This window comes from Haliaeetus albicilla, chromosome 2 (assembly GCF_947461875.1).
Source record: "Haliaeetus albicilla chromosome 2, bHalAlb1.1, whole genome shotgun sequence".
Lineage (NCBI taxonomy): Eukaryota > Metazoa > Chordata > Aves > Accipitriformes > Accipitridae > Haliaeetus > Haliaeetus albicilla.
In genome coordinates this window covers 56952331-56976291 of record NC_091484.1, presented here as the reverse complement: position 1 = coordinate 56976291, position 23961 = coordinate 56952331, and the positions used below count along the sequence as shown (strand labels likewise).

Here is a 23961-nt window from a genome sequence, read left to right as displayed (position 1 = left end):
TTATTTGACCTGCTGACAGGCATTCTTAGAGAAATAAGAGGTGGCTACAAACAACTTATTCAAATCAGTGAACACACTAACTCAAGGCTTTAACTAGAAACTTTAGAAAAGAGAACCTACTCCTGTGCTACTAATAAGTAACACATTCCTCATTCAACAATTTGTTTCTAAAGAGAAATTCAGGCTGCTTTTTATTCATACTTGTACTTTCAGAGTTAATGTCTAAAAGACCAGGTGGCATGCATGATGTTTGTGGTGGGTTGACCCTGGCTGGATGTCAGGTGCCCATCAAGGCCGCTCTATCACTCCTCCCCCTCAACTGGACAGGGGAGAGAAAATATAATGAAAGACTTGTGGGATGAGATAAGGACAGGAGAGATCATTCACCAATTACATCATGGGTGAAACAATCTCAACTTGGGGAAAAAACTAATTTAATTTATTACCAATCAACTCGGAGTAGGGCAACAAGAAATAAAATCAAATCTTAAAACACCTTCCCCTCACCCCTCACTTCTTCCCGGGCTTAACGTTATTCCCAATTTTCTCTACCTCCTCCCTGCCAGAGGCACAGAGGGACAGGGAATGGGGGTTGCAGTCAGTTCATCATACATTGTTTCTGCTGCTCCTTCCTCCTCAGGGGCAGGACTCCTCACACTCTTTCCCTGCTCCAGTGTGGGGTCCCTCCCACAGGAGACAGTCCTCCATGAACTGCTCCAATGTGGGTCCTTCCCACAGGCTGTAGTTCTTCATGAACTGCTCCAGCGTGGGTCCCTTCCAAGGGGTGCAGTCCTTCAGGCACAGACTGCTCCAGCGTGGGTCCCCTGTGGGGTCACAAGTCCTGCCAGCAAACCTGCTCCAGTGTGGGCTCCTCTTTCCACAGATCCACAGGTCCTGCCAGGAGCCTGCTCCAGCGCAGGCTTCCCACGGGGTCACAGCCTCCTTTGGGTACCCATCTGCTCCGGCGTGGGGTCCTCCCCGGGCTGCAGATGGATATCTGCTCCACCGTGGACCTCCATGGACTGCAGGGGGACAGCCTGCCTCACCACGGTCTTCACCACGAGCTGCAGCGGAATCTCTGCTCTGGCGCCTGGAGCATCTCCTCCCCCTCCTTCTTCACTGACCTGGGTGTCTGCAGGGCTGTTTCTCTTACATGTTCTCACTCCTCTCTCCGGCTGCAGCTTCTGTTGTGCAAGGTTTTTTTCTCCCTTCTTAAATATGTTATCCCAGAGGATATCTACCACCGTCACTGATGGGCTTGGCCTTGGCCAGCAGTGGGTCCATCTTGGACCTCCTTCAAATAGACCATCTCTTAGGGTCATGAGAACAGGCAGTTCTCAACATTTAGATGTTGATGTAGCTTGACAGTTTTCCTGTACTCTTTGTTCTTTAAGCAGTAGTGACTCCTAGACAACAGCCCACTGAGGACAATGGGAGGATTCCTATTGTTTTTAGTTGAGATGATGTGATATGAGTTCAGAGATTAAAAGAAACCCAAACCATTAATCAAAAATAGTTGGGATTGGTTGTTGGTCTAAAAGACTTATAAATGACACATTGATTTACACACTACTCTTATGCTATAAAGGTCAGTAATACCTTGTGTAATTCTAGTACATCCTGCTCTTAAAATACAGGTTAGATATGCTTCAGTAGAAAAAAAAAAGAAAATATGTTGATTTTAAAGCTGTGCCATTACTTTCATTTCAAAGCAGAAATGAAAACACTAACACAAATATCTTTAAAATGAAGAGAAATAAAAACCAGCAAGTGAGACAGTTTTAAAGGCAATCCAACCATAAGACCAGTTACTAGAAAGAGATAATTAAACAGGTAGAAATATAGAGAACAATTAACTGCTGTAGAGAAAATGAATCAGGTATTTTTTACATTTGCAAGAATAACAGAACACTCAATTAAATTCAAATTATCTAACTTTACATTTTAACAGGAATTGCTGTTTATATGACACTTCATAAAACTATTGGACTTGTCAAAATACATGCTGGAGACTAAGATCTTAGTGAGTTTCAGAAAAAGAATCCTATAATTGCATATGTAGTAAGAACAACTATTTTTAAAGTTCCTTTAGAGGAAGCATAGTACAGACTTTACAAATGTTGTGCAACTAAGCATCAGGTATTTACAAAACATAGAACAGTTAGGGTAACTTCACCAATGCACAAATTCTTTTGTTCTGCAATTTTGCCTTCAAATTTGCTTTCAAATCACTGGGCACAAAACTATTCCACTGAAATGTGTATGCATTACTTGAATTCATGTCAGAGACTAACTGACAGAAATGCTGTGGGAGCAAGAAACTCTATGTGTCCATATTGTCTTATAAAACATAATTGCCAGTTCCCTGCCAGTTCATTCTCATTACATAAGAGTTCTTAATTTCTAAGTAACAGCCTTTTCCTAACTAGCTCTTGCTCATTTATTTTAAGGTAAAGAATTATTTTTGGTGTAAATAGATATTTTTTATTAGAACTTAACTACTTAATCTGAATGATCTATAAGTTTACAGTCTACTGTTGCCAGAAATGATAATGCACTTCAATATAAATGAGCAGGAGTTGCTAGAGTGAATGCCTTATCTCCTTCTCTTCAGAAAAGACAACTGCCTTGAAGATCACATCAGCATTCCTGAGATGTCAGATGTTTTTCAATACCTAATGAGGAACAGACTTCAACCTGAAGAAAAGAAGCTGAAGTGGTACAAGAAATTGTACATGAACTTTAGGCATTCTGCATAAACCAAGTCTATGGACAGTGGTTAATAAAGCCCCTTAACAAAACACATCTATTAGCAGCTGATATTTCTGCTTATTTGACTTTCTCTTTATGAAGCTTTGTAGAAGAAGCACCTACTGACTATTTTCTTCTGCTGTTGCCAGCTCTAGAGTGCTAGATTTAAGGTCATGCATAACCTAACTCTGTATTTTCTGTAGCCCAGATAATTTAGTTGAACTTGATGCTTTGGCAGCAAAGTAGGTACTACCTGGCAATTTTAATTCTGCTTTTTATCAGTAAATCACCACAGCTCAAAGAATCTATGGATTATATCAATATAATGTTTTAGCATAACAATTACTGTTTATAAATTCAGAGGAAGAGAAAGAAGGAAGGAAATGCAGATGGCATTGGGACACAGAGCACCCCTGAAAAGGGGGTGGGATGGATGGGAGCAAGACATTGCAGGGAAGTTGTTTGGAATGGCTGGGGATGTTCAGGAATCATCCCAGTGCCTCCAATAATCTCACGTGCAAATCTTTAGTTACATACATTATTTAATCAACCATTGCTTTTACATTGTTTAAAGTATGCAAAACATCTGTGGGAGAAGAATGACTTGACTAGAAAAGTGTGCCTACATTAAAAAAAAGAAGAGGAAATATAAACTTCTAATTACCTTGTCATATCTTCTTCCAGCTTGCCAAGAATATCTGAAGAGAAATTCACTGCAGACATGTTTCCTTAGAAAGGAAGAAAAGAGTAAATACTTTTAATATAGCAAGTTTTAACAAATTTGTTTTCCTGCATGCTCTCCAGCAAATTTTGAGTTGCTACAACTCCTTTTGAATCAAGCTGATCTTAATAAAAGGAGGAGTGTGATGATTTCAGGGTTCTACCTATTAAAAAACAATTATTATACTGATATAAGGTTAGTCGTAACTCCACTGACTACAAAACTACATTGATGTAACTTGAGACTAAAAGGTCTTCCTGAGCATTCATTAAATGCTGTTTGATTTTTTTCTTTTTTGAAAATATAGGGCATTTGTATAATGCCAAAACCCATTAAAAATACAGGTCTAGACACTGACATCAAATCAGTAACTGTGGATAGCTTAACCTATTATGAAAACATTGGCTATAATGTTGGTATTGGCACTAAAATTTTACTGCCCCGCATGAGGACTTAGTGACAAACCTTTTGAGAAGACTACAGCTGCAGCATTTTGCATTTGCATCATAAAAATCTGATCAATTTATTGTACTTGGGAAGGAGTAAATCATAAATTACTTGTTCTGATAAAGGCAATATGCTTATGTTTCTGTCATAACAGCATAATAAGAACAAAAATGGATGCAGAATAGAAGACAGTCACATCCTTTATTTTTTCTCTATCACCTTCTATTTTATTAAAATGTTTAATGAAATCTTATTAGATAATATTTCAGGCAACAAACCTGTTCACAAGTTTAACACCTAATGTGTGAGTTCAGAGGACAATATAATCTGGTCTAACTGTGAGTTGATACCAAAGTGACAGTATCACTCTTCCCTCTTGTATCCAGCTGTGCATGCCTGTCCCCCTTTGTGTTTGATTTCATACTTCTGATTCAGCAAATGAGGCTATTCAACAAATGGATCCAAGAGAAAGTTAGTACTTTTATTTTGGTAATGAATTTTCTGTTGCACCTACTTACTGATCTGATTCACCTTGTGAACTATAATTGTCAGATTTGATGCAAGGGAATCAACAGGAACTCATGGAAAACCAGCCTCTTTCTGTTTATCACAGCCACGGTTAAACATGATTTGTTGAATGTGCACTGTAGTGGATAATTTGAAAAAATTAAAAAATAAAATCTCCTAATGCAGAAACTAAGAATTAGGAGCAAAAAAAATTTCCATAGTGTATCCCTATTACAACAAACACAAGAGTTACTAATTTGCATCATAGTACAGTAGCAAGTTGGGGTTTCTGACATCAGTATCTCCTTTCAGGATGCTTGAATCTTCCTGGCTCTTTTCCAAATATGAGCCATCATTCTCTTCATAGCAGATATATTCTTACCTGGAAAATTTGAGTTTCCAGAAGCAACAAAGCTATCAGTCATATCACCAAAAATTACCATCGCAACAGGGAGACTGCTTCCATGGGCTATTGCCAGGAGAGTGCCTAGTATCATTAGTAATTTATCTGACCAATTGGAGTATCGAAACTGTGAGTGAGAAGAGAAATTAATTCGAACTGTGGTATTAGAATGCTAACACAGTGTTATGTCTACAAAGTCAAGAAAGTCAAGTAAAAGCTATTAATTGTACATCTAGTGTCACAAAACTACAACTTTATCTGATTAGAAATTAAGCTTACAAAACAATTTAAATGTACAGGAATAAATCCTTCTAATATAAGCACTTCTATAATATGAACTCTCAAAACCAGAGAAGTGCACTATTTTAATGTATCAATATCTGCACCTGGGTAAGAAAGGTCATAAGAAAACAAGGCTTAAGACATTTCCCCTTTTTAGGCTTGCCATTTAAAGTTCAAATTACAAGAAATTTTAATGGCATTGTGATAACTAAGACAATAATTAATTTTACTGTAAATTAATTATTGTGCAGTCAGAAGAACTGTTCCTAATGTACCATAGGCATTATCAAAATGTACTGAAATCCTAAATACCTCTTGCCATTGAACTTAAAGTTTGAGCTCATCTGTTACAAAATCATTGGCTTTATTCTGTACTGTAAAATACTAAGTTTACTGTTGTAAATTATAGTGGTATGATGTAATTGTGCAAGTGCAAGCTGGTCTAGCAAAGCAGAAAAATTGGGTACTGGCCAGTGTCATGAGCTATAGTTTTATTTCTGTTACTTGCCATATCATTGCTGCGCATTATGCACACTTAAAACTACAAAATATAAAACATTTCAGTATTACCAAAAGAGGACCTAGGATTCACTTTGATTAAATAATAATGGATTGCCTTTTTTAAAATATACAGAAAAATAAAAAATTCTGGAATTTAAAGTACATTTTAGTACACAATTTTTAATTTTAAGTTTCATCAATGCCATTGAGTTGCCCTTTTCTGCTGACTCAGGTGACTGAATAATGATTAATGGGGCTAATTAGTGTGATAAGTACCCGACTCAGGTAATTTAGAGGACAAGACCACACATAATCTTAGGTATATGGACACCTTTTTCATTGTGTCAGAAGAAATGACTGACCGTGGAAGTCCCTAGCTTTCACAAACAAAAATCTAGTACAGGTGTGTTTAGCATGATAACTTACTAAGGGAAGACTCCTAAGAATCTATATCAGTAATAAGACAGCTTCTTTAATAAAACTACATCCACAAAAAGAACGGCTTGATTGCTATACTATATCAAATATTCTGTAGTGTCAAAGTATTTGGTAAAGACAAGATCATATATACAGTACTCTAACATAATTTTAACTATTTTTGTTTACACTTTGAAATGTGCACGCATGTATATATATGGATACATAGAGAGAGAGAATAAATCTTACCAGTGTAAATGGGCTGACCATCTTAGCCTTTTCCACTTTCTTCTTCTTCTTTCCCTTGCTTAAAAGGTATGATAGTTTTAGGGCATTTAAAAAGCAACAACATTTCACAGAAATACTAATGTAATATATTAATGAAGTTCAATTAAAATATAATTATGAAATAATTTTACAGGAAAGAATTGTGTAAAAAATGAATATGATTTATTGAGCGTTCTTGAGATGTTTGTATTTAAACCTCCAGGTATATAAGTAGCATTAGCTCCTGACTGCTGTAAATTTAACTCAAGCTCTTTCCAGTTCACCCCTCTCAAGGGTGAAACAACACCAACAAGGGCTGGTGGTTCCACTGCCTGGTTAGGGAAGTTGTGAACTGAAGCAGTATATAGCTTTCAAAACAGGAAAGAAGAAGATAACATAAAATCAAATTTTTGCACATGGGGGATGGGGAATACATAAAATGTTCAAGTTATGTAAAACATTGATTCCCTGCCATACTAAAAATTTTAAGATAATTTTTAGCTGATGACATAACTGGATCCAAGATGTCCATTCCAACATCATTTCTGTCATATTTTAGAATTGTTTTTCAATAACCTTAGTCAATATTGTGGGCACTTAGTGCTTAAAAGAAAAAGATAAAAGGTCCTTCTGCACCAAATGAATGTGTCAATCAATGCTACTCTCAACTTGATACAAAGCTTGCTGTTATTAAGCTTTCCTGATAAAATAAAATAAAATAAAATAAAATAAAATAAACAAAAGATAAAATAAAATCTAAAATATGATAATGTAATCTTAGAAGCTTCAATACAGAACATCTTTACAATGTTTAAGAATACTTACTGTTTGTCTTCATATTCATGACCCTGGCTGGATGCAGTGATCTCATGATTATTTCCATCTGCAGTACGCTTCTGCTTATTTTCATCTTCAGAATGCATTTTAAATTTGTTTAAGATAGCTCCCTGTAAAATAATATTTGACCAAGAAATATATAAATGTTAAGCCAAGGACAGTAATCTCAATGACAATTTGTTTGAAAGAAAAATATAGATACTTCTTAAAATCAATAAAGTTATTAATGTCATACTTTGCAAGTGAATTCTCACAATGGGCAAGGAGAAACATGTTGAAACAAGTCCAGAAGTTTGGAGCTTGTTGACAAACGTCTACATTTTGTATTTGTATCTGTTTGACACAAACAGATACAGGTCCTTCATTTAATTTCATTTGAATGATATAATCATTATATTTTCTGCAATTCAGCACAGATGTACAAAATAAATGAGAAAGTAGTTGTTTATTTAAAAGAATATGCAGTTATTTGGAATTTTCCCAATTTTAGGTATTAGTGAATTTTATAAAATATCTCTGATTTTAAAAAAATAATTTTTTACATACTGTGAAGGTTGTTCTTGGTTTGTGTCTACTCCTCTGAAAAATTATTCAAAAATCAGCAGAATTAATATGGTTAACGACACACAGCATGATTTGACTTTGTTCTTCTTAGGTAAAACAGAGATGACCAATAGCTTTCTCTTGTTTTTTAACCACTCCTGTTGCCTCGCCTACTTTGGAGAGTAAAGTGTATGCACTTTGGACTCTGCCTCTCTTTTCCTAAAGGGAATATTTAGCAAACAAAGTCCTTAGGCCCACGCTTTTTTCATTGTCACCCTGGGGAAAACAAGCCTGAATAGTCTATTCTTCCAGCAGGAAAAGTTCCCCTTACCTACTGTTGGCTAATTATGCCCCTTAAAACTCCCAGGAATTCCTCTTTACCTTGTTAGAGATGGTGCTGAATGCTCCAAGTAACCATTATACTTAAAGATTAACCCATTCTTGAATACACAGTGAGAATGAAACCAAATAACACAAAAGGAGTGTTTTACTCTTTTGCTTCTTTTCCCTTCTTCTAAGTCTAATCCAGAAAAACATGACCCATCTAGCCTGAAAGAAAACAGGATTTCACTGTAGTGCATATCATTTCTCATTTGAGTAACTGCAAAACAGCAAGATGAATTTCAGACTCAGTTTAGAAATGCTTTGGAAATAGCTATGGTCAGCAGAAATCTGCTCAATTAGTATCCTTCTGATTTTCAAATGTATGTTCAGATTCTAAACTATTTGAAATGGACCATTTATTTTACTGTGTGTCCTGGTTTCAGCTGGGATAGAGTTAACTGTCTTCCTAGTAGCTGGTACAGCGCTATGTTTTGAGTTCAGTATGTGAAGAATGTTGATAACACTGATGTTTTCAGTTGTTGCTCAGTAGTGTTTAGACTAGAGTCAAGGATTTTTCAGCTTCTCATGCCCAGCCAGGGCACCTGACCCAAACTGGCCAACGGTGTATTCCATACCATGGGACGTCCCATCTAGTATAAGAACTGGGAAGTGGGGGCGGGGAATCGCCGCTCGGGGACTAACTGGGTGTTGGTCAGCGGGTGGTGAGCAATTGCCCTGCGCATCATTTGTACATTCCAATCCTTTTATTACTACTGTTGTCATTTTATTAGTGTTATCATTATCATTATTAGTTTCTTCTTTTCTGTTATATTAAACCATTCTTATCTCAACCCACGAGTTTTACTTCTTTTTCCCAATTTTCTCCCCCATCCCACTGGGTGGGGGGGAGTGAGTGAGCGGCTGTGTGGTGCTTAGTTGCTGGCTGGGGTTAAACCACGACACTGTGGAATGTATTGTTTTTATCAGTATCTGTAGGCATTACTTCAATGAAAATAATAACAAATATTTAAAACATTTAAAAGAAATTAATTGCACTTCTTAACTGTTATTTCAATGTATATAGTAAACTAGATAATGTTCAACACTTTCAGAGAAATAAAATTTATGAAAAGTTAAATGAAAATCCTTGTCCTAGGAGCCAAGTAGATTTATAGAAATTTCTCTGTAGGTCTTCTATCACTTGATTCGAACAAAACTTACTTAATCTGATACTTAACCAGAAGAGATAATTTTTGTTCCTTTTAGTCATGCATGCCTGTAATCTCAAAATTTTGATAAAACTGAGTATTTTTACAATGTTTTGGAATACAGAGTCTTATCAGAGTGAGGATTGCTTTAGAAAGGGTAGTTTACCATTGTCAGTCAAGCAAAATATAAAGGATTAGTAAATATAAGTATTATCTGTTTATGAGAAGTCATCGCGATATATTTGTATAGACCTCTATCCACAGCAGTTAATGGGAATACTTCTGGGTTTTAACTTGTGTGCCTAAGTGCTTTGCTGGACTTGATCTTAATGGACTGGTCCAATTATTTCAGTGGGAACTGAATAAAGTTGAATGAGAGACTCTAGAGAAAAGTCAATTAATTTAAACAAATGAAACAGTATATGCAGGTCTTTCATGACTGTTTGACCTTAAAGGGAAAATGGACAAAACTACAAGATCTGCCACAATGTTCTGTTATCTCATTGCAGTGTCTCAATGCTATTGCAGTACAATCATGAGAAGAAAGTGAAATACCAGAGTTTCTATTGCCTGCATACAGTAGTGCAAAGAAAATGAAAAACTGTTGTACAGTTGGTTTTATCACACTAGGAGCTGAACCTGCTAAACTGATATTTAAAAAGTGGGAAATGGGAAAGTACAGTATTTTACATCTACATAGTAAGCTACAAAATTATGTTATTTCTCTATAGCTTCTGTACTTTGACTTTTCAGTGACATAGCTTCACAGTTGCACAGAACTTGAGGCCAGAAAAAGGTCACGAAATCTTTCTTCTAATATCTTTCTTCTAATCCCTTGTATCTCACGGTTTGCTATAAATTATTCAGATATTTCCATGTTAAAACTGATAATTTGAGTTAGACTGTATAATTTTGGTCTGAAGAGATTAAATTTTTGTCATAAACCAACAACAGAAGAATCTGGGGCATCACCACTGCACGTTACCTGCACTTGAGTATATAAAGAACACGTAGGTGAACATAGTAGCTAATTCACAACCCAAGATGTATGAAAAGACCCGGAAACAATGTAGGTGACAGTCAATCTAATCTGAGGAGAAATACTTTCTCATCCAAAGTTTGGCAACCAGTTTTGCCCTAAATGTATAAGCAGGATTCATAAACCCAGTGTTTGAAAAATACTTTCTGTCTTGCCTCAGATCAGTTATTTGGTTAAATCAATAGCTTACCCCCAGCTTTAACTGATCTTTGATGTCATCAAGGGAGATTTCTTTTTAATTCTGTAGGCTAAAGCCCTGAAGCATGAAATCTCATGTAGACATTGTCTGTATCAAATGTACATTGACTTGATGCAAAGTAAAGATGTTCTGAACATCTTGCAAGAGGAGTGTCCCGTTCACTCAAAAGTCCAAGAAGAAAGAAAACCTTTCTTTTTCTCCTTCTACTTACGAGTCACAAAATTTCCCACAGAAGATGGATTTATACAGAGATGACCAATCTATGACCTTCAAGCTATTTAAGGCTCATAAACTATTCAAAGTTCATTCCCAAACCAGTTTGTTATTCTATGATCAGAAGAAGCAGGGATCTGCTGATGTGGGAACTGTTGGACAATTCAAATCCGTTGTTGTACAAGAAAGTAAAAAAATGGCTGATAAGGTTTGTGCACCCTCAGCCCTATCCCACTGTGGATCAGTGGGACGCTATGAAGATACATCTTGGATATTATTACTTCTATGAGGACCTTCATTGTCAGATACCTCTTCTATGTGAAAATACTTATAAATATTCATAAGGTTTATTTAACCCTTTCTTTATTAAGGTAGAAGCCAATTTCTTTTTGCCTGACATGGTTTTATGTCTCCTGGATTATATTCACATACCTTTTTTAGAATTTTGAGCATAAGAACTTCTTGCATTTTTGAAATATGACCATTAGGTCCCTTGAAATATTCTGGAGACATTGTAGTGCTGTTGACTGAGGCACAATTAATTCCCTTCTCCTACTTGATAAAAATGCATGGTTTGAATCATCTCTCTTGGGCACCCTACTGCAATGAGAGATTGTACTGTAACAATAAACTATGACAAACCTTAAATCCTTCTCTAAATCATTGCTCTTACAGACCATTCAGCAGTCTTCTCAGTATAGGTCTGTTCTTCACAAAAGTCATATTTTGCATGATTATAACATAATTTTTGGACTGCAGTTAGGTAACACAGATCATTCTGTATTGTAACATACTTTTAATTATTCCAGACTGTTTCCATGCATTTATTATCTCAATTTACTTATCCAACCCTCTCCTATATGTCAAAATGTCAACATATTATAAACAAACGCATCATAAGTCAGCTGCTGGAATGGCAGAAAAAGGCATTTGAAAAATGGGGCTCTCATGTTTTGTGGTGAAGTTTCAACTAGTTATGCTTCCAGAAAAGAATTTGTGTTGAGAGAATGTCATCCCACAAATCGCACATTGGTACCATGTATTTTTTTTATCTGATGCAGGCCAGCAAAGGGGATGACCAATTGACACATGATATCAGAATAAACAACTGGCACAGAAACTTTAATCTAACTTTGACATCAGAGTCAAAACATTGTGAAATGACAGCTTGATACCTTCAAAATTTTTTGAACAATATCAAAAAAACCTAACCATTTTTTAAATGCTTATCAGTAAAAATAGCAAACAAGACAAGAAACTGAAGCAAATACTTCAAAGCCTTTATATATTATAACCAGAGAAAAGGACACAATTTTTTTCTTTTATTTCCTTTAAAGATGGAGAGTTGGATATTCCAATAAGTTCCAGGTAGGCGAAATGGTGGAGATGGTCCCAGGAATCTTGTAATGATTCCTCAATGACATTCAGCCCTAATATATGTTAGAACAACTGTGAAGAAGCTCTGATTCATGATACTCAGGGAACTTCTGTTCCATTTTAGCAGCCTCTTTCCTGTTAATCAGTGTTGGAAAAGAATACATCTTTGTACAGGAATTTTGCCAACTTGGCCACTGTTCTTTCAATAAGAATTGTCCTATATGAAGAGAATTATGTCGTCAGAAAATGACAATTTTGTGTTCCTTGAACTACACTGTATGCTCAGCCACAAGATACCACCTATAGGAATTGCTAGACATGTTATTTGTCCTGGACTAAGCATGAGGCCAAATTAAGTTATTATAAGCATCAGGCTTCTATTTGTGTTTAAAAAGAAAGTCTACTCTGAAAAGAATGTTTTAATGATATTACAAAGCTCCCCTTCTACCGCCTGGTGATTTGATTTGGAGTTAAATTTTTATTCTAGTAAGGGGCACTGCCACAAACTAATGTCACCAACTTCCTATTAGTAATGTGTCCGTTTTCAGCTTTTCAAACTCAGTCTTGTTTCTGAAAGCTTCAAATTTTTTTGGCTTATACTTAACCAACAACAGAAAATCCAGACAAATCTACAGCTCACTTTGAAAGATATTTCCTACATAGGGAAAACAACTTTCTTGGTGTTTATTTATCACTAAACTTATTAAATACGACTTGATGCATTAATGTGTGAGGAGGTAATATTTTTCATAATCATTAACAGAAAAATGTATTTAATTGGAGTGGTATTTACATTTGTCTTAGATTTAGTAAGATTTCTTGAACTATTTAAAGCAGGATTTTAAAGTTCCATCTTTCTAGAGCATGAGCTGATGTTTTCACCCTCAGCATATCTAGAAAAACAGATGCCTTTTGAATCTGGAAAACCAAAATATATTAATTCAAAGAAATATAGTGTAGAACATTAGGGATTTAAAAGTGTTCAGGACTTATTTCACAGTTTACTGTATTTAATATGCTATATGAAAATTTATGGAAAAACAATAATAAAAGTGGCTTTTTGTGCAGGTGGAAAATATTTTTCCCTATTGAGTAAAGCATATATTATTACAGACACATCCAAATTTTTTTCCTGATAATTTTTCTAGCCAATGATATGCCTGGTAACTTTGTAACAGTACAAGTAATCAAGGAACTTGAATGAACTTTTATCCTTCCCTCACTGAATCACTTTGATTGGACACCTTTTGCCATGCACAAAGAGCCTTTGTAAGCTGAATATATATAACTTAAAGTATTCAGCAGTTACTGATTAGTTACTACACAAAAAGGTAACTTGAATTAATGAAACACTAAACTGAGTGTTAGTATGCTCACTGCCCTGACTAAGAAACAGAAAATGTCTTTGCTGGCCAGGAAGTTCTCAGTGAGGTGGGGTAGGGCTGGTTTCTACTTCCCCTGGAATAGATCCTCAGTGTGACTGAACTGCCGTCTTCCAATCCCTGCTTTTCCCTTAGGATTTTATTCCTTTTCATGATGATGTTTTTCCTCTTGAATCCTTGAACTGCTGCCTAGCTGCATCTCAAGAGTCTTACCTCTGTCTGCAATTTTACCTCTCTTAACTTGCAGAAGTCCACTCTATCAACTTTTTCACATTTCTTGCTCAGAATTTAACAATTTCCTCACAAGTCAGAGAGGGTTACACAGTTGTGTCTTGGATCACAGACAGCTGAACTCCTGAGGAAGAGAGAAAGGAGTTTACAAAGTCAAGTCATTACACATGAAATATATAACAGTATTAATATTATATCCTATATAGAAATCAAAGCTATTCATATTGATTTATTCCCTTCTACAACACTATTTAAAATTGTATAAGTAGTTGCATTCTATTCCATACAATTTGTGAAATGTCTAGATTACACAGGAAATTAAGAGAATAAAAAACCTGTTGTTCAACTTCTGCCAATTAATACTGAATTCAAAAGTTTTGTTTATTTCTCTATTCTACAGTTACACTTCATCATATCCCTTACAAATCACAAAAATGAGGAGTGGAAGAGATGTCAGAATGTCCTCCCACCCATCCTCCTTCCTCCAGATCAGATCAACTATTCCATCTGTCGTTCTTGACAGATGTTTGAGTTCTGTCACTCCCTTGGTAGTTTCCAAAGACAAAGATAGAGACTTTTAGACTATCTATCTGAACTGTTAGGAAGTTTTTCTGATGTCTAACCTGAATTGCCCTTGAGATAGGTTAGACTGTTACCCCTTTCCTACCCACTGCAAATATGAAGAACTACTTCTTCCATTCGACTTTGCAGTACATTTGAAATTTTAATGTTTCTTTCACAAGTGTTGTCTGTCCTCTCTAGGCAAAAAAAAATCTGTTACTGTAGTGAAATGACTAAAAATAATTACTTTATTCAGTTCATCTCAAGAGATTGATTATGGCACTATGACCATGTTCTCCATGTTAGTCTTTGACCAGAGTCAAATTGCTTTGTTCCTTTTTGATGTTTACTGTAAAACAAATGATTGTATACAGTAAGGTAAATTTAGTTCTACAGGCCATTGCATTCAGTGCAGATACACACTTGTTCACAAGCTCCAAACCTTTTAAACAGCCATACCCATAGACACTAGGGGTAATGCTTCTTCTTACCAACCACTTCTGCTTCCAGAAATGTACTGCCACATGCCACAGCTCTGTCTGCTTTACATGCCACAACAACAATGCATCCCTGACAACAATCCAGGTAGATCCACCAGGAAGATTCCAGTTATGATATCAAGATGTGCCTGCATGTGATCACTTTGCAAGAAATAGTTCTAAAGAAACTGGAGGAATTAACTTTCTCACCATGCAGGATTTCGGCAATTAGAACATCAGATTTCTGGATGTTGTGACCAGCTACCTCATGGCTACAGTTACTGAAGAGCCAATTACCTGTAGTCATTCTATTGACCCAGACTAGATGCTCTACTATCTCATTAATTTATCTGTATCTTCTCTTAACTCCCAGTTTCCCTCATTCCATAAGGGTTCATTAATCTTAATTTCCACAAAGTCTTTTCCTAAAGTCCTATCCAATGGCTAATCAGAGCTCCTTATCTTTCCCGACACTTCTAGGTACAAGCTCCCAGTTTGCTTGCACTTCTAAGCCATCTTTAGTCCAGGGGCTGTCAACAGCTGAAGCTGGTGGCAGAGGCTAGAAAAAGAGGTCAGGAAGAAGCAAACACATTTACGTTGATCCTAAGCAAGATACGTTTATCTAAGCTTACTCACTACAACTGTTAGTCTCCCTGTGGACTGGTTGTTTACCAGGTATCATTTCCATTTTCTGCTTCCAGTTCCTGGGTACAAGATATGTTTTCAAAAAGTGTTAATCAGCTATTGATAAATATACAATAGCTAATGTTTCTTGGGAATAAAGGAATTTTCCCTCTCTTGGAATAACTTGTTTGATTTCTTTTAGGAAGAAAAATATGGAGTGTGGCTTTTATTTGATACAGAAAAAATTTTTTCACAGAGACACAGAAATGCCCAAGACTCATAACTCATTCTGGTCTCTAGTCTGCAAGAATTATGATAAATCTATTCTCACACTACCAAACAGATCAACTCTTTTACAAGCTACAGGCTCTCAAGTCACTAGTGAGCACAATTCAAGTTGCCTCATCATTGGCTAAACAGCTGCATAGCATTTAGATGTTAGCTTTTGATAGCTGATCTCCTTTATCCTATACATTTCATACTTTTTAAAGGATAGAAAAATTGTCTTCCCAAGTCAGTAAAATATTCTATCTTATTGACAGGTCTGCTATGTAAAAATCTAAATGAGCGCCAGTCCTAGAAAAACTCCGAAAAAACATTTCTTAACTGTCTTATCTTCACAGCAACTACTTCATATATTTATTAAGCAGCCACCATAGGGTACAGTATTATAGTGCTTCATATAATTTCATTAATATCTATACTACAATAATATTATTATTTTACTTAAACTTATACCAGTATTCTAAACCAAAACTAATTTCTCACCTATTAAAAATACCATTTTTCTCTGTTCTTTCTTTTCCGTCAAAACTCACTCCAGTTCTGACAAGCTGGCACGCTGTAAGATCATTAAAATGTATTCTGATTCCAACAAGGTTTATTGCTCTACTCCCAAATATTCTCCATATCAAGGGCAAAACAACCTTTTCCCATACATTTTCCACTGAAACTTGAATTTATTAGACTTCTGCCTTGCAAATCCAAATTTCATCTCTTTTCTTATTTATTTCTTACTCATTTCTAAGCATAAACTTTGTATAGACATGACATACTGTATTAAACAGCAACACGATCAATGAAATTTAAGAAGTGCTAAGCATGGCCAAACTCATAGAGTAATATTAGTACACAGAGACCTTCCTGCCCAGTAAACAGCAGAAAGAACAAATACAAAGTATTTAACTAATCAGCAAGCCACAGGGGTCTCCCCCAATGCTTCCTCCCCTTCCCTGTGTGGACTGTGAAATCACAATATGATTTCTAGTCTACTTCCCAGACAGAACGGGAGATGAAGGCTGTAGGTCAGAGCCAGAGGGACTGGGGACTGGCTCCACAAAAAGTCAATGTTCACATGGACCCTTGAACCATGAGGCTTAGGACAGTGTTCCAGCACCATCAGAGATAATTGAAGGAACACAGTCATCTCTGCTCATACTCCAAATTTCTCACCCTTTGCACTCCAGACTTCCTCCTTTCTGACTGAGTCACTACCTCTACCCAGTTTACATTCTTCTTGCACGCAACGACACATGTTGTGAGGGTCATGACACTAAATGCAGTTCCTTGATTTCTTTTTATAGTCTTCAACAAATAATGAACGAATAACAGTTCATCCTGACTGAATAAAGTGTTCAGACCAGCCCTGTCTTCCACGTCACCATTCACTGAGAGCAAGTGATTTTGTTAGTGTGGAACAATGTTCAAGGAAGCAACTTTCACCAGCTCATTTGAGCACTTAGTCAAACTGAGATACCTGCTACTGTAAGAAAAGGCCTATAACCCTCGTACTAAGTGTCTGCACCTGGCACACTACAAATGCTGTTCCAGTAGAAATTAGAGATCCTAAGGCCCACATCCTACAGATCCACAGCTTCCCCATGTGGGCAAGTGTTTTGGGTTTGTGTGGCAGGGTTTGGGGAGTGGGGGAGGGGCTGCAGGGGTGGCTCCTGTGGGAAGCTGCTGGAAGCTTCCCCGGCTCCAAGTCGGACCCGCTGCTGGCCCAGGCCGACCCAATCCACGACAGTGGTAGCGCCTCTGGGATGACATATTTAAGAAGGGAAAACCTGCAGCAGAGAGGGGAGTGGGAAGCGAGAGAAACACCTCTGTTGACACCGAGGTTAATGAAGAAGGAGGGGGAGGATGTGCGTTGGAAGAGGGGATGCCCCTGCAGCCCATGGTGAGACGGCAGGCTGCCCTCTCCAGCCCATAGAGGGGAGTGGGGGAGCAGATGCCCACCTGCAGCCCGGGGAGGACGCCACACCGGAGCAGGGGGATGACCCCAAAGATGGCCATGACTCCATGGGAAAGCCTGCGCTGGAACAGCCTGTGCCTGAAGGACTGCAGCCCATGGAAAGGACCCATGCTAGAGCAGTTCGTAAAGAACTGCAGCCCGTGGGAAGGACCCACGTTGGAGAAGTTTGTGAAGGACTGTCTCCCGTGGGAGGGACCCCACGCTGGAGCAGGGGAAGAGTGAGGAGTCCTGCCCCTGAGGAGCAAGGAGCAGCAGAGCCAACATGGGATGAACTGACTGCAACCCTCATTCCCCATACCCCTGTGCCACTGGAGGGGAGGAGATAGAGAAAATTGGGAGTAAAGTTAACCCTGGGAAGAAGTGAGGGGTGAGGGAAGGTGTTTTAAGATTTGGTTTTACTTCTCACTATCTTTGTTTTCACTTGATTGGTAGTAAATTAAATTGATTTTGTTTTTTTCCCCAAGTTGAGTCTGTCTTTTGCCTGTGACCATAACCGGTGACTGATCCCTCCCTGTCCTTGTCTTGAACAAATGTTTCTTTATATTTTCTTCTCCTGATCCCACTGGGGCTGGGGAGGGGGGGCAGGGAGCAAGTGGCTTCGTGGTACTTTGTTACCAGCTGGGCTTAAACCACGACAGCAATGCATGCTTCTTAAATACTACAGGAATTCCTTCATGGTAGCATCCTCTGGGGTTCCTTGTATAGTCAATACTATGAAGCAGAACTGAATTTAGAAAACGGATCTGTTTTAAATTACCTCTGGTGAGTATCTTTGGGACTTGTTGGCATGCAAACAAAGCCTTTTATCTAACCCACCAGAGGAAATGATCTGGTAGTGATTCCATGTCATTCCATTTGCAGAAGACATTATAGCATTTTCCATGGTGTCTGGGGACAGATATATTGCTAGGTTATCCCACATCCTAAAGAAGATAGATGATTTCTTCAGTGATCAGGCATGGCTGGCAATCGGTTCATGAAGAGGTCCATTGAGTTGGCAGTTACAAGCAGGTGTAACCAGAACAAGGCCAAAACTGATTCCATTGTATGTTACATGAGGGAGGAGAAATATCTGCCTAGGTTATTTACAGAACATCTTGGCAACACATTAGCAAAGAAAGATGCCTGTTCCTGTGACAGGACGAGGAAGAATTTCTCACACACCAATTGGATAGTCCAAATCTAATGTGTATGTGAAATAGTGTTTACAAGAACAAAAATTATTTGAAATGTGATACTTCATCTTGTCCCAAATGTATCTGTGACGAATACTCTTTTGGAATACTGGTGTGGTGGGTGACTTCACAGGACAGAATTACCACCTACTTTCCTAATTAATTTCCACCTACATTCATATTTCAAGTAGACTGAACTATTTAAGAGTGGTAGGTCTCTCAGGCAAAGTATATGTACATGCTTCTGTAAGGCCTAAAAATGAAGATAAGTCTATAGCATCATGAGTGAATGTATGGTCTTTTCATATACTGGGGGTTGGATTGGGTGATCACAATTTGTTACAGAGTTCATATTGTTCCAGTGAAATACGGCACCTGCACTGACAATTTCCTCTGGTTCACAACAGGGTGAAGACAGGCAGGCAGAACAATGCTTACTCCAAGATTTCACAGTAAGATGTTACCCATAAACATTTTAACCCCCAAAATGGGTAGAAATTATTATGCTGTTTCTTTTTATGGTAGTGATCAAAACATCCTTTGTGCTAGTACAATATTAATAGTAGTGGCTATTCTGATAATGGTAAACTGAGTAAACTGATCTCCTCCCAACGGATCACAGGGACACAGATAAGGACTTGATTGTCATGCCATATCAGATGGATCATATATCAGTGTTAAACCATGACAGGAAATAGAGGAAAGCAATAAAGACATTAATCCCCTACAAAAATCCCCTTTCTTCCATACGTATATTTATATGAATATATGGAAAGAGGGTGTGAATAACAGAAAAAAAAGAAATATGTATATATATCTTCTATACCAGCAAAATAGGAGTAGAAATAATGGCAAATGTTACCAAAACCCTCTGTTGTGCATCAACTTTGATCTAGATGATAATAAAAGCAGTCAGACTTTTGTCTCTCTTTTGTTCTGGGTATATAATACTAGTCTAATGGTGTTTAAGAGTAGGTTCTCAGTTTTGATTGCAAGGTTTACCTTATAGTTTTTGCAGTAAACCTTTAACTAACTTGAAGACAGATCCTGAAATCTATACTGTACAGATGGATTTCTGCACACTCAGAGATCCCTTTTACTTCAATAGCAGTCACCCAGGACAAAACTGTCAACTATACACGATGAATATGTTAATATTTCTCTATCCAGAATAAAAGAGGGATATATGGGAAACCCAGTCCACGACTATACTGAAAATTCATGTTAATGTGAGAACAAAATAGGCTTTTATGATCCAGTTACACAGTTACAACCAAACAGTGGTAAAACCAGAACTCACAGCACTGGCTACTTCTGCTTGGTCGCATTGCTCCTAAAACTTGAGAGATTACAACAATAGCAACTGACCTGACTGCAGACCAAGCAAGAGTAATTGCTTAAACCTTGAGGCCACTGAATTCAGAAACTTGTAAAATGGGATTTCAGGCCTTAAGGATTAGCTTTCCTTAACTAGCAAAGATTGCACCACTCTTAAAAACACTGCCCCAGAGTGCAGTATGATTATCAGCTACATGGCAGAAAGAATCTCCTGTAAGAAATTTAGTAGGTAGATGTCTCAGAACAGTTATCTGAGCACTGAAAGGAGATTTGGCTAGCAGATTATTCCACCTAGAAGAACGCTATGAGAATGTAAAATCATATGAATCATGGAAAAATTGTTGGGGTTGGCATCTGGGGAAGTATCTGAGTTAATAGAACCTTTAAGTTAATAGAACCTAATAGAACCAGTGCCTTTAAAGTAGCAGTAATACAAGGGTTAAGTCAAAAAGAGTAATTGCGGGACCTGTGAATCAAGCAGAAACACAGTGGGAGGAGCAGCAAATTCAACTTCAACAAATGGGAAAGGTAATGTAGGTAAGAAGGAATGGAAGGAAATCTCAGTTCTGTGGATCTGACAAAAGGTCTGCACGTACTGTAATTTTCAGAAATGTGGTCATAAAGAACGCACAGCCTCCATTTAAAAATAAAGATCAAAAGGAACAGAAAAGGGAAAACAGTCCTCAGTGTGGGTTTAGCTCTTTGTGTAAAAAGAGGTGGAAAGAGTAACTGCAAAACACCCTTGGAGAACATGATAAAAACTTCCTTTAGGAAGGGAAGAATGGGACTGCAGGAAAGCAACGTGGTAAAATCTGAGAAAAAGAGGCAAAGATACAAGAAAATGGGATAGAATCCATAAATTCCCTGCTGGCTTGTTTTGTCAAGCTAACAAAAATAGATGAGGAGGAACAACAACTATGGAACATAACAGGTCCCTCTCAGTGAAGCCCTCAGGCACCATCTCTTCCTCTCAAAAACAAAGAGTAGGGACAGTCTGCTGTCCACCTGCCCCAGTCTAGTGGTAAAATTACAATATAACCAATGGAAATGGCCAATAACAATATTAGTACTGGGTGGTCAGGGAAAGAACATTAACGACCACTAGTTCCATGATGTTGATTGATACTGTAGTGTCAAACACTCTTCAATGAATATTTGTTCCAGCTGGAACTCAAGAAAGTGGAAAAATGATAAAAATTGTATTATATGCATGAAAGGATGTTCAGGTACCTGTATTAAATCTCTGTCTGCAGTTAAATAGCTGCCAAGCTCAGGAGTTCCTTCTGAGTATAGGAATGGGAGGATCCTTCTTATAAACAGCAGGGAATTATTGGCACAGCTTTGCTGAAACAAAATGAATTAGCTGCAGATTTTGCTACGGATGTTTGTGGAATTGGGGCTGACCAGTGGGAGGTGAGGGTGGAGTGATTCCTGCAAGTCATTGATGCTTTGTTATTAAGAATCCGGAGGAAGTAAAAACAGTAGATATTTGGGTAACAGAATTTCCTCAAGTTTTGTGTGTCTCTGAGTTAAAATGTGGAAAAATAGCAGTTGTGTATTAATTGGAGGTCCAGATCCTCCCTCCCAAAAAATAATATCAACACCCACAAGAAGAAGAGGAAGGACTCCAACACACCATCAACAAGTTTACTGGAAAGCAAGGTCCTAGTACAGAGACCTATAATTTTAACATCCCATTTTGTCCAGGGTTAAAAGCAAAGAAAAAAGCCTAAAAGTGGATTTTTAACACTTAAATAAGGTAGCCACCTCTCAGGTTGCTTGTATGGAAACATGCCTGAAATTCTTGTAGCACTAAGCAGAGTACCTCACTGTTGTTTTTGTTATCGACTTAGTCAATGTTTTCTTTGCAATTCCACTAGCAGAGCAAAGCTGGTAAAAATAAGCATTTACATATAAGGAAAAGCAATATTGTTTTATCCATGTACCTCAAGACTTTCAGATAAAATGTATCAAATGTGGATGAAATTACCATCAAAATGTGTTATGTCATATCATATATGGATGACATGTTGGTACATGGAAAAACTGAACTGAAAGTCCAGGAATATACCCAAGAAGTAATCAGCATTACTCAAAACACAGGCTTTAAAGCTAATTGTGACAAAACTCAGCTGGTACAATCGGAAGTGAAATATTCAGAAATAGTTTTAGGTCAGAAAGGGCGGGTGATGCTGGGATCACCAACGGGTAGAACTGACTATGAAAGCCCATGCCCCACAGCAATAATTGTATTAGATTCACTTTTGGAATTGCTTAAATTTTTTTGAGAATATCCTTACATTTGCAGAAATCAGTAAACCACTAATCAAATTAGTGAAGAAATCTCACAAACAAGAACAGAAAGAACAGAAAAAAGCAAAGCTGCACTAGTTCAAACCCTGACCATCAGATGCCCTGATTTTTGTAAGCTGTTTCATGTTCAGCTGGCCACTACAGATCTAGACCTTGGGACCGTGCTATTTCAAGAACACAGAAATAAGATGCAAATTACAGCCTTTGCTTTGAGAGTCTTAAGATCAGTGGGAAAGAACTCTAGTCCATATTAAAAAACAGCTTTAGCATTGGCATAGGCAATGAGCTTTGGGAATACGTCACTAGAGACTGTTTTGCAGTAGTACATATCACATGTACTCCACAAAAGTAAATCATCAGTGGAAAAGTACAAACTGGATATGTATCAAACCCTAGGTTAGCTGGATGGACATTGGCTTTCATAAATGAAGAGCTTGCTGTATAAGACGACAAGATTTTATCACCAGCTCTATATGGCTTTTAACCACTGGAACAGAACATAAGTGCCCTTTACCTGTTTATGTGTCTCTCACGAGATAAAAGCTCCGTTGCTGACCTCGTGCCACAGGATATTCAGTGTGGTCCAGTTTTTATCAAAAGGATGGAAAATCCTTAATTAGATATGCTGCAACCCCTGTGAAAAATAAAAAGAGCTGCCTGCCTTCGCTTTGCACAAGCAGCAGAGCTACAAGCTCTGCTAACAATGTTCAAAGAGGAACCTGAAGGAAATGATCTGGCTTTGTACATAGTTTCAGACCGGATATATCAAGCTTTAACTATTTGGCTACCAGCATGGAATGAAGATGACCTGCAAACACAGAATGGAAATCTGGTAGCCTAACAATCATGGAAAGGAAATCCTGAACATAGTTTAAAAAAAAAAAAGCAGAGAGGGAAAAAAAATGCTGGTCATGTAAAAGCATAGCAAAAGGAAAAATATAGAAGCAGCGATATTGGAATAGTCAAGCAGATGCCCTTGCCAACCAAGGTTGTGGTGGTCCCAGTAGACTTCAGATTTGAAGAAACACCCATTTTGAAAACAAAGCAAAGGAAATCATACAAAGCAAGGTATCAAAGACCTAGCTGCCTAAACTGAAAGAGTTACCATACTTGTATCTCAACTAGTATATTTTTTTCTTACTATAGCAGATCCAACTTGTGGAGGAAATTACATGGATAGTGAAGGGGTTATCATGTCCACTTTCTGGCCTAATCCATATATCACCAACTGACAATGTATCTACAATGAGGAAATTGAGGGGCGATTACTATAGAGGCTAGTAGACATAGGTAAAGCATAGAGAGCATAGTGGGGCCAGATAACAAACAGTTGTAGATGGAGAGCACTATATACACTTCAAGTAGATTTGTTTCGATAGGTGCATAAACAAGATCATGTAGGGGTTGCTTGAATGGAAAAGGGAATACTATAAGATGGCTAGCTGGCTGAAGGTGAAGACGGATACATAATTGCTTAACTTGTGCTGTGTTGAATACCAGCACTAAGAGAAAAATAACGTTAAAACATGAGAGAATTCATGAACCACAGGCTAGGATACAGACTACAC

General features: G+C 37.5%; 1 protein-coding gene across 4 annotated transcripts in view; it reads right to left on the bottom strand.

Moving 5' to 3' along the window:
* Window positions 1-23115, bottom strand: part of LOC104318728 (ATP-dependent translocase ABCB1) — a 61821-nt gene extending 38706 nt beyond the window's left edge. The window contains exons 1-7 of one of the 4 annotated variants that reach the window (XM_069775726.1): window positions 22908-23115; window positions 13632-13773; window positions 7680-7712; window positions 7122-7243; window positions 6279-6336; window positions 4809-4956; window positions 3416-3479 (exon numbers count right to left, since the gene is read on the bottom strand). In XM_069775726.1, coding sequence (XP_069631827.1) covers window positions 3416-3479; window positions 4809-4956; window positions 6279-6336; window positions 7122-7219 — 368 coding nt within the window. In that variant the 5' untranslated portion in view covers window positions 7220-7243; window positions 7680-7712; window positions 13632-13773; window positions 22908-23115. The remainder of the gene's footprint in view (window positions 1-3415; window positions 3480-4808; window positions 4957-6278; window positions 6337-7121; window positions 7244-7679; window positions 7713-13631; window positions 13774-22907) is intronic. The other 3 variants (XM_069775735.1, XM_069775743.1, XM_069775750.1) reach the window with 3 other exon arrangements.
* Between the last annotated feature and the right edge of the window lie 846 nt (window positions 23116-23961).